Source organism: Rattus norvegicus, chromosome 8 (assembly GCF_021556685.1).
Source record: "Rattus norvegicus strain SHRSP/BbbUtx chromosome 8, alternate assembly SHRSP_T2T, whole genome shotgun sequence".
Classification (NCBI taxonomy): Eukaryota; Metazoa; Chordata; class Mammalia; order Rodentia; family Muridae; genus Rattus; species Rattus norvegicus.
In genome coordinates this window covers 84,133,802-84,144,847 of record NC_141541.1, presented here as the reverse complement: position 1 = coordinate 84,144,847, position 11,046 = coordinate 84,133,802, and the positions used below count along the sequence as shown (strand labels likewise).

Here is an 11,046-nt window from a genome sequence, read left to right as displayed (position 1 = left end):
GCTCATTTCCATATAGTGTTTACTTCTACATTTGACATCTTCTGTAATAAAATACGTAATGATGGTAAATATAACAATCCCTTATTAATAATAATGATGCCATGCTTTTTTATAATAAGTAGGCATAGCTTCTAACTACCTCTACCTAGGTGTATGCTGTTTGTTTACTGTTTTGAGACAAGGTCTCATGTAGTCCAGGCTAGTCTTGAACTCACAGTGTGATAAAACTAGTCGTGAAGTCCTGATCCTACTATCACCCTCTCCTGAGTGCTGGGATTACAGGTGTGGGCCAGCAGACGGGGTGGATAATCTCCATCCTCAAGACTCTCAGCTCAAAAGGCATCTTTCCAGGTAGCAGTTGACCTACTTGTGTGCTGAAGGTCACATGGGCCACAATGACAGGCTCACTGTGTGTCCCACCGTTCTCACCATGTCTTTTGCATTCATCTGTGTCACGGCTACTACTCTCTTGTAAAGCCAATACACAATAAAATATTTAATATTTATATGCCTTTGCATATACAAATAAAATATTTTAATCTTTTTAATATTAACAATTTTTCCAAACCTTGTGCCTTAGTTAGGGTTTCTACTGCTGTGAAGAGACACCGTGACCACAGAAACTCTTAGAAAGGAAAACATTTAATTGGGGATGGTTTACAATTTCAGAGGTTTAGTCCATTATCATCATGGCGGGAAACACGGCACCATGCAGGCAGACATGGAGAGGTAGCTGAGAGTTCTACATCTGGATCAGCAGGCAGCAGAAAAAGCATGAGCCACTAGGTCTGGCTTGAGTTTTTGAACTCCAATGCCCACTCCCCCAGTGACACACCTACTCCAATAAGACCCTACCCCTTAATAGTGCCACTCCCTAAATGTCTATGGTGGCCATTTTTATGCAAGCACCACACCTTGCCTGGTCATTAATTCCATTATTTGGACTCCATTTGAACTCTGCACATACAAAAGAGACATAACAAACCTCTGTGGTTATTTACTCACTTATACTTAACTAAAGAACATCATGTTGCACACCAATCTTATATACTAGATAGTTGTTTTACTGTTGGTTTCACTACAGCTTTCTCTCTCTCTCTCTCTTTACTAGACAGGAGACCAGCAGTGACTAATGTCACCTTGTCTTTTTATACAAGCAACCATGTTAGGGCCTGGTACATTAAAAATGCTCAATATATATCTGTCAAATTAATTAAATTAAGGTTAATCCCCTTACGAACCTATGCTTTTCCAGTATGATCATGTATAATAAGACTAAAAAGCATAAACTAATTCATATTCTACGATTCCTTCCTTCCCTGTAAGTCAGCCGATCTGAAACATTATATGTTCCATAGTTCAGTATCTATCTAACACAGTAACAAATGGCATATATATGTCAGCTAACAGAGCTGTCATTTACATTTTAAGGAACAAAGATCTAATGAAATTTCCCTTAGCACAGCTGTGCTTTTAAACTATGACCTAATTTTTTTAATTTTTAAACACAATTTTAATTATTATATGGATATGTGTCTTTGCAGGGTTATGTGTGCACGAGTTGCTCACAGAAGCCAGAAGAGGATGTCAGGTCCTCTGGAGTCGTAATTACAGACAGTGGTGAGCTGCGCTTGTGTGGGTGCTGGGTTCTCTGCAAACCCACTGAAGCATCTCTCTAGCCCATGAGCTAAGTTTTAAGACTGCAGCATACCAGGATAATGATACTATACTACCCACCATTGAGAAAGAGCTATTTGGTTTGAAGTAACTGCTAGATTTGAAGTACTCTGTAACAGTTTTTAATGTATCAATTTAAAGAACAGACTTACATGGAAACAAAAAGACTTTTAGATTCTTAATTGAAATACTTGCTTGACTATTAAACTCGAAACCTCCAGAAGGAGGGAAATTTGTCCGTGGGTTTGTTTGTTTGTTTGCCTTCATGTATTTAAATAAGTAACTTGGTCGGTGAAAGGGAGGAGGCAGAAATCAAAGGCCTGATTGTGCTGGATCCTTCTTTGTGGTCATTATTCGGCTGGGTTCTCAGCAGGCTGCAGTTGAAAGGAAAAGATCCAAGTGCTGCTTAAAAATCAGACTAAAGAGCTTGCCCAGCACCCTGCTCACATTATGCTATTTGTATTCGCCACTTAAAACTCTTTGGATAGTAAATTGTATGCAATGACCTCAGGCTTCCGGGATAGTCTCAGATTATAGGAAGCACCCCTCTGACTTGCTTATTGGGGGGTGTATTTTTCATGGCTTTCCATTTTGTTGAAAGACTCCCAGAACATCAAGATCCTCAGGTATAAATGAGACCTGGGGAAGAATGCCACACACTATTTTCCCTACTGGATTGGAAGAAGAACAAAACTGAGTGTTTCTGCCCTGACTAGTGAGGACTCTCACTCCAAGAGGGACAACGGATTTTTTCTTCTTCTGTCTCGCCATATGTGAGAGTGGAGTTATATGCACAATCTATTTGAAATAATATTCAAGCAGTTTCCTAATCAAAAGACTCCTGTGGAGCTGAGACGCAAGAGCATCAAAAGAATGTCAACACTGATCAATAAAGGCAGGTCTTTATAAGGCTTAATAGAATTATATCTTTTGATTATAATAGAATTTTATAGGTATAATAGAATTATATCATTTGAGTATAGGAGGAAATGATTTTGGAGCAGAAGAGTCACAAATCAAAATTAGACAAGAGTACCCATTTCCCCTTGACAAGTTTACAGGTAGAGAGGGCATTTAGTCCTTGAGGTACGACAATCATGCCTATCGTCCAGCAATCCTGTAATCCGACCGGCCTCGGATGTAGAAACATACCCAAGACTGCGGCATGGAAAATACGCGAGCATGCCTGTGCCCCCTCCCCCGCTCCGTTCCCGCGGGATTGGAGTAGCGCTGGGTCGCTGACGCCATCCTCACGCCTCTGGTTTGCATGGAGCATGCGCCTCCTCCTCATTTCCTCTCCTGGAGCTAGTAGAGTAAAGCTACGCCCAGGCCCGCGTCCGCAGGCGACGCAAGAACTTCAGCACCCGCGGGGCGGACAGCGCCCGCCGCACCTGCTCACCTGCTCCGGGCGCCGGAAGAGCCCACATCCTCCTGCCAGCCCCGTGAAACTGCCACCGGGGGCCGCCCAGATCCTCTCCCTTCCTGCACCCAGGCTCCTGTCCCTTCCAGCTTCTTACTCCCCTTCTCATTCATAACAAAAGCTACAGCTCAGGGGCCCAGCGCCAGGCTCTTTCCAGCAGAGCGCAGAGGAGCAAGAAAGAATGGGGTTCCTTTGGACAGGCTCTTGGATACTGGTGTTGGTGCTCAACAGCGGCCCAATTCAAGCTTTCCCCAAACCCGAAGGCAGCCAAGGTATGTGGACATTGCTTGATGTGACCCGTGAGCCCCTAATCGCCTTGCCTAGTTTTTCTAAGCAGATCGTATCCGTACGCATTGACAGAATCTTTTTGACTTCAGAGAACGAAGATGGATTTTTCTTTCTCCTTTATTTACCTTTAAAATAATAGAACGATAACATGGTCTTATTTTGAAAATGGGGGAGGGGATACCTGTTCTTAAAGTGGCTAACATTTTTCCCTCGTTACATATGCAGGATATGATGGTCTCTTTTAATGTACCAGCAATGATAATCCAAACAGTATATTTCCAATTGAAAAGAGCTAATAAGCCAAGAATTAGAACTATGTGTTAAATTTCTGATCAGAAAATAAAAGTGTGATTGCATTTAACTCAGGATATACAGTAATATAGTAAACATACCAACTTTGATATCCACATGTATACAATTGATAATCTTTGCTAATATAAATTTTATTTTATCCAGAATTATTTCTCCAGAAAAAATCTTTTGTCATTGTGTTTTTTATTTTAATGAGGAACATATTTGACCGCCCAAATGCACATTAAATGTATATTTATGTGTATTTATTCTAGACAAATCCCTGCATAATAGAGAATTGAGTGCAGAGAGACCCTTAAATGAGCAGGTAGGTTGAATGTAAAAGCATAACTCCTATGTTATTTTATTGTTTTCACTTACTGTAATTTCCTTGTGATATTTTAGCCATCTGACATTTATAAACTCCAGGACATAATAATAAATTGACAAAAATTAAGGCGATAAATCTAGTCCCATTAATTCTGTGTCCTCACCATGAGTACACTTGAGTTTTTGTAGAGCACACAGACTAAGGTGTGATGACAGCCCAGTGAGGTCAGCACTGTAGCCACTCCTAGAAGATGGTCTAATTTACCAAAGATGTGTGCGTGGCTTATTTTGGTTTGTTTGATTGCCCTGCAACTCTTGATCTTCCTGCCCCTTCCTCTTGAGTGCTGGGATTATAGGCACATGCTACCGCATTTGTCTTTTGTCACTATCACAGGAGAAAGGAATTAATTGATTAAAGCATATCAGCCCTTCGTTTCATCTCATTTAATCCTTACAGCAGTGCTTTCTGCCTGCACTTAAACAGAACTAAATCTCGTAGAGAGTAAATCATTTGGTACTTGGTAAGCAGTGAAGCGGTGATTTAAAAGCAGGTCTGTCTCCTGTTTGTTTCACAGATCGCTGAGGCAGAGGCAGACAAGATTAAAAAGACATACCCCTCAGGTAAAAAAGAAACCACACTGCTGTTCCGTTCAATATGTAGGTCACGGAATTCTAAACTAAAATGGGTGTGTTGGGCTTGGAACTTTTCTTCCAGAAAGCAAGCCAAGTGAAAGAAATTTTTCTTCGGTCGATAACTTGAATCTGCTAAAGGCGATAACGGAAAAGGAAACAGTTGAGAAAGCCAAGCAATCCATAAGAAGCTCCCCGTTTGATAACAGACTGAATGTGGACGATGCCGATTCAACTAAAAATCGGAAGCTGACCGACGAGTACGACTCCACTAAGAGTGGACTGGACCGCAAGGTTCAAGGTAAACGACTTAGAAGATGCTTTGCTACCTTTTCTTCTCGTTTTGGGTTTCTCGTTGCATATTAAGAAAAGGTCGCATACTTTCAAAATGTATCTGATACACTTATAGCCTTTTACTTATCAAGTCCAACGCTGAGGTAAAACCAACATTTACTGATAACGTACAAAAATGTAGTCTCAATTTTCTCCCTTTAAGATTCCTTTGCCAAAACAGGTGTGGTGGCTCAGGCCTGTAATCCTGATCAACACTCAAGATGATGAAGCAAGAGAGGTTCAGTCTGAGCTACATAGGGTGCCGGGCCATCCAGACCCTGGCTCTGAAAAAGTGAGAAAGGTGGCCATGATGATTAGTTTTCCTTACTGATGCTTTAAAAAAAAAAAAACTTAAAAACCTGATATCTGTATTTTGCACTTTTGAATTCGTCTTGCTATTTCTGTTTAATAACTAGTACAAATTAAATTATGATTTCCTCAAATAATTTGATCAATTAAAATACCCTCAATGATAAAATGTCCACTGTTTAATTATTGAAAGTTTCTTCCTCTTGCTTCTGATCATCTAGCCAGTCCACATCTGCATTTTAACCCAGACTTCTTTGAGCTGCAGACCTACTTTCTTCCTACCTAACATCTTGCTTTGGGAGTTTCAGATGCACTTTTCACTGAGCATATCCCAGAATGAGCTCACGGGCTCTGTCCTCTTCACTAGTCCTTTTTAAGAGGGGGAGACCAAAAGGGGAGGTGAGCGATCAGGATGTAAAATAAATCAATAGGGAAATAAATGGGAAATAAAAGAGATCTTTCCCTTTTTTTAAGATTTATTTATTATATATAAGTACACTGTAGCTGTCTTCAGACACACCAGAAGAGAGCATCAGATCCCATTACAGATGGTCGTGAGCCACCATGTGGTTGCTGGGAATTGAACTCAGGACCTCTGGAAGAGCAGCCAGTACTCTTAACCACTGAGCCATCTCTCCAGCCCTAAGAGATCTTTCCTTAGGAGCTGTGCTATTTATCTTTTTTTTTTCCATGACAGAAATCTAGGATTAAGCTATTTTTTTTTCTTACCTCTTCAATTCTAATCTTCCAAAGCTTACTCATCTCGCTTCTCATGTTATTTCCCAACTTTGTTTTGTTACAAACAAAAGACTACTGTTCTCAATCACCACCAGCTTTACCCAATACCCAATCACACCTCACTGGAACTACAGCAAAATCTTTTACACATCTCCCAGCAACCAGTGCAGCTTTTCTCAACCTACTCATGGCGTGACAGCTGGAGTGGAGTTTTTAGTTTACAAACCTGACATATTGCAATTAATGGGCTTGCCCTTCTTTGTAGAGGGTGCTTGATAGCAAACCCAGGGCCTCCTGCATGATAGGAAATCACCCCACCATTGAGCTCAACCACAGAGCCCTTGAGATATAGTCTAAGCTATACTCTAAGCTAGTTTTAAACTGGTGATCCTCCTACCTCAGTTTTCTGACTGCTGGGATTGCAAACATATGCTGCCATGACCAGCATGCCCTGTTAGTTCTGTTCATTTGTTCTGAGCCAAGGTCTTTTGTGCAGCTCAAGCTGATCTGGATCTTAAGGTTGCCATGCCTCTCCAGTCAGATGCTGGGATTTCAAGTATGCAGTGAGCATGCCTTCTTTAATCACCATAAATCTCTTTAATAGATTCTCATTTCTCTTGGGACAAAAAACCAAAATCCTTCATATAGTCCCTGCCCTCAGAGTTACTGTCCAACACTTCTAGGTTGGTCTGGCACACATGACCTTATAGATACCTTGCCCCTTGCCTTCACTGCACTTCTTGTAGTTTGAACGTTTATATGTATAGCTGTAATCAGTTATGATTGTCTTTATCCAAAACTACACTGAAATAAAAACCTCACAAGAACAGAGGCCTATATTACAGGTCAGTGCCTGAATGGTCACTAGCTTGTTGTATGAGTCTCTGAGTGAAGAAATGAGAGCATGTGTAAGGGAATGAGTGAACCGATGTAAGTAGGCTTTGAAAGAGAATTTCCACTCTGCAGACCAGTGCTTAGAAGTGAGTACAAGCTTTCTTCTCTGTCCTTATTTTGTTTCATGGCAACGAGAGAATTATGCTGATTATCTCTGGGGCGGGGATTCCCAGTTGAATGGGACTTTCACAGAACATCATGGTCTGAGAAGAGCTTAGAAGTGTATTATATGTGTTGGGTGGATAAGAGGCCATGATTTATGTTTTGCTACTTGGGGAATTTAAAACTCGAATTCTACTATTTAACCTAAGGTATGTGGATTAGAAGCACAGACACTTGGCATAACTGTGTCAAAAACAAGTTTAATCGCTCTAGTTGAACAGAACATTTAGTTTAATAAAGTATAAAAAAGAATGCAGTGTTTGTGTGACTTGATTAGTCACACTGGCTGTAAGTGCCAGTCAGATTTGTTTATGATTTGACCACTAACTTGAGGAGCTACTTTCTAAATTTTTCATTTTATTGCCAGCTCACAGGTTTTAAACTATAAGGTTAGTCCTCGTGGCTTTGGGCTTATCCTATGTTTTCTTTAACGTTACTTGAGATCCTAGAGAAACTGAACCAAGGGTCTCAGAGAGAATGTTTTGTGGGTGAAGGTCTAGTTTCCTTTCCTAGTGTGCAAATCCTACAGGCTAAGGGTTCGAATCCACAGAGCACTAGAGTAGAACATTAGAGAAGTGCAGACTTCATCCTAGAAGGCAGAGAAGGGGAGATTCTCTTCGTCAAGCTATATCCTCAGACCTAAGGCCATCTATAAGGAAGTTCCAAGTTCAAGGTTCTTGCCAGTTTCTTCTTCTGTGCTTATGTGTTAGGCTCCTTTGTGTGTTCACTAGGAAACAAAAAACAAACAAAACAAAAAACAAACAAACAAACAAAAACACCAAGGCATCATGTAATTCCTTGCAAGCTATGCGCTAGATAATAAACTCAGTGAATCCAGGGACCACGCTCTCAGCCCAATCGTCACTCTACTAGCATTTGGCAGATAGTAAGACTTGAATTCAATTTGACTAAAATGAATTCTAGGTATTAAATGAAATACTAGATATAGCCATCACCCTACTTTGTCTGGCCCATATGAAGACCTGAATTTAATTGTATCAGAGAAATGAATCCCAGGTATTAAATGAGATGCCAGAGATATAAGATGTCCGTGGGAATATCATGACAGGGCACAGTCCTTTGATGTCTGTATAGAACTCTGTCGCTGCCTAAAGGCTTAAAATATGAATCCATGCTGACTTCTTTCAGAGGCTTCGCACAGGGAGCGTAAAATACTCCTTTGTGCACAGTAGGAAGATCGCCGTGAGATATTCTGTTCATTTTTCAAAGCGCTTAGAAGAAACTGATGGAAGCTAAGGGCAGTGGCCAAGTGCTTCACTGTTAACTGCAGCGAGCAAAGTTGCACTGTGGGGGAGCTGAGTTCCAGGCTAAGAGCCGGCAGAGGTGGAGGAGGAAGGTATATCTTCTGAGTTACCAGCCTTCTCCCTGTTGGGAAGTAAATGAGCTGAAAAGCAGTCATCTGGGTTATTTTCCAGCTCCAGCAGGCAGCCAACATTCTTTCTTTCTCAGATCCTGAGGGACAAGCGGGGAGGGAAGTAAATTCTTCCACCTCTGCATAGCCTATTCCCCAGTGCCTGACTTGCAACCCACAAATGGAAAATTCAGACCAAAGCAATAGAGAGGCTGTGCTCCTAAGAAATGGAAGTCAACGTTCAACTAGCCAGGGGCGGGGAGGACTAATTTTGTGATTCTTGTCATTCTGTCATTTGGGTCTCAAAGGCCTCACAGCTGAACAGGACTTTGTCCTCTGTGCCCAATCACCACTCATCTTAATAAGCTCGTTTCCAAAAGAGGGAGGAGGATCTGTCTGCCTGAGGCAGCAGATGCCACCATCTCCACAGTCTAGAAGAAAGGCCACACCGTGGCAGGAATTCTCCGAGGGCCTCAGAAGGAAAGGGCAGAATTGAGATAGAAATAAATTGTTCTTTTTTTGAGCAAAAGTGATAAAGATTGTTCCTAGTGCTGGGCGCAATGGTGCATGCATTTAATGTCAGCACTCTGGAGGCAGAGGCAGGCAGATCTCTGTGAGTTCAAAGCCAACCTACCCAATGACACCCTTTCTTCAAAAATAAAAAATAAAAAGTATGATTCATTGCATATCTGGCGAGGAATTTCCGTTTTCTCCAGAAGATAATCACTCAACTAAAAAGCTAAAAAAAAAAAAAAAAAAACCTCTGAGTCTGCTCTGCATTTTACAATAGTACACTCAGTCTGCATGGCTGTATGGCTCAAAGGTGCATTTAACATCTCGCTTCATTTGCTCCTTATAACAATTCATAAAAATTGCACTAAATAGATAGCCTTATTATACATATTCACTTGTTTTATTGTTTTGTTTTCAGTTCTGAGGCTTTACAAATGCTAGGCAAAGCACTCTACCACTGAGCTAAACACACAGCCCAACACCCTTATTATGTTGTACAGTGACCCAATGTCGTATAAATAACAAGAAATATCACTGGGATATCTGATCTTCCCCATCTGCCTCTATGTGACGGAGAGAGGTAAACACTGAATTGAGTCTGCTCAGTGTGGTACAGATTTCCGGGATTCTTGTGAGGACGGTAAAAAGCCTCACCGGCCTCATCCTCTTTCTCTCTCTCATCCATCATGTGTCTCTCATTGTTGTTGTTTATAGTTTGGGTTTGTTTTGTTTTCTCTGAGACAGAAGCTCCCTCTGTAGCCCAGGCTAGACTCAAACTCTAGGCACTCCTCTTCCCTCAGGCTCTCAAGTCCAACGACTGCAGGAATGATCCATCACACTAAGCCCCTTTCCTTCCCTCAGAATGGCTCCTTGCTTTAGTCTGAAGTTATGCTGCATTCCCAGGAAAACTAAGGATATATTTATAGGCCTCTCCGCAAAGATTTGCACGTCGTTTGTGCAGATCTCGCACCTTATATCAAAGTTTTGATTCCAAGCTCATAAAATAAGTTCCCTGTCTTTTGGCAATTGTGATTTATCACATTAAGTTTTGTTACATAGAGATTCTCTAGCAGCCAGGAATGGCAGTCTGTGCCCATGAGGACTGCTCCAAGAGTGACATAGCAAGATGCTATCTCTAGAGAGACGGACAATTAATTAATTAATTGATTAAATGTAATGAAAAAGCTAAGTATTTCAAAAGGGATAGGTTATAAAATGATGCATGGACTAGGGCTGTACTCACCAAGATGTGAAGCTGTGCTCCCTCTGTCTAGATGACCCAGATGGCCTCCATCAACTGGATGGAACTCCTTTAACTGCTGAAGACATTGTCCATAAAATTGCCACCAGGATTTATGAGGAGAACGACAGAGGAGTGTTTGACAAGATTGTCTCTAAACTGCTGAATCTCGGCCTAGTAAGTATATGCATAAGAATAAAGTCTGCTGTGTCCTAAGTCAAGCCTCATAATTAACCTAACCGAATGCTAATGATGCTTCATACTAGACTCCAAAGAATTCCCTGGAGTTTTTCAGAAGAGCCAGATAAGCACACACACACCCATCCCACAAGCTGTTTGAGAGTCAGATGAGCTGCGAAGCTTGCCAGGGAATGTCTTGTGCCCAGCTGGAAGTCAGGAAAGACTTCAGAGGAAGAGGTGTTGGAAATGAGCTTAGAAGGAAGTGATATAACCTGCTGGCTATAACCAGCAGAGACCAAGGATGTATGTGGCAAAACCAGAAATAGCACAAGCAGAGACTTGCACTGTGTGTTTGAGGAACGGAACTCTGAGCAGTTGAATCAACCCCAGTCTCAGTTTGGCTGTTCAGCCCTGACGCAACCCCAGGAGATTTTACCATGGTTCTTACTTTACAGTTACAAGGGACATGTAACTGACCATGTGACCTACAGGTGCAGAGCATCTCTCCTCCTCCTCCTCGCACTCACTCTCTAAGGGAGCATCCATAGAATTTCAGAAAGTAGCACTGACAGCAGGAATAGCCTAAAGATGCTTCTTCCTGGAGTGCAGAGCAGTTATGGTCATAGGCTACATAAGACAGGATTTTGTCTGTTACAAAGAAGGTTCCTT

The 11,046-nt window shown here is 41.5% G+C and overlaps 1 protein-coding gene across 1 annotated transcript in view; it reads left to right on the top strand.

Moving 5' to 3' along the window:
* Positions 1-2,966: 2,966 nt before the first annotated feature.
* Scg3 (secretogranin III) overlaps positions 2,967-11,046 on the top strand; it is a 42,541-nt gene continuing 34,461 nt past the window's right edge. The window contains 5 exon segments of the mRNA NM_053856.3: positions 2,967-3,369; positions 3,952-4,004; positions 4,582-4,627; positions 4,722-4,937; positions 10,232-10,374. Of these exon segments, the coding sequence (NP_446308.2) occupies positions 3,279-3,369; positions 3,952-4,004; positions 4,582-4,627; positions 4,722-4,937; positions 10,232-10,374 (549 nt within the window). The 5' untranslated portion in view covers positions 2,967-3,278.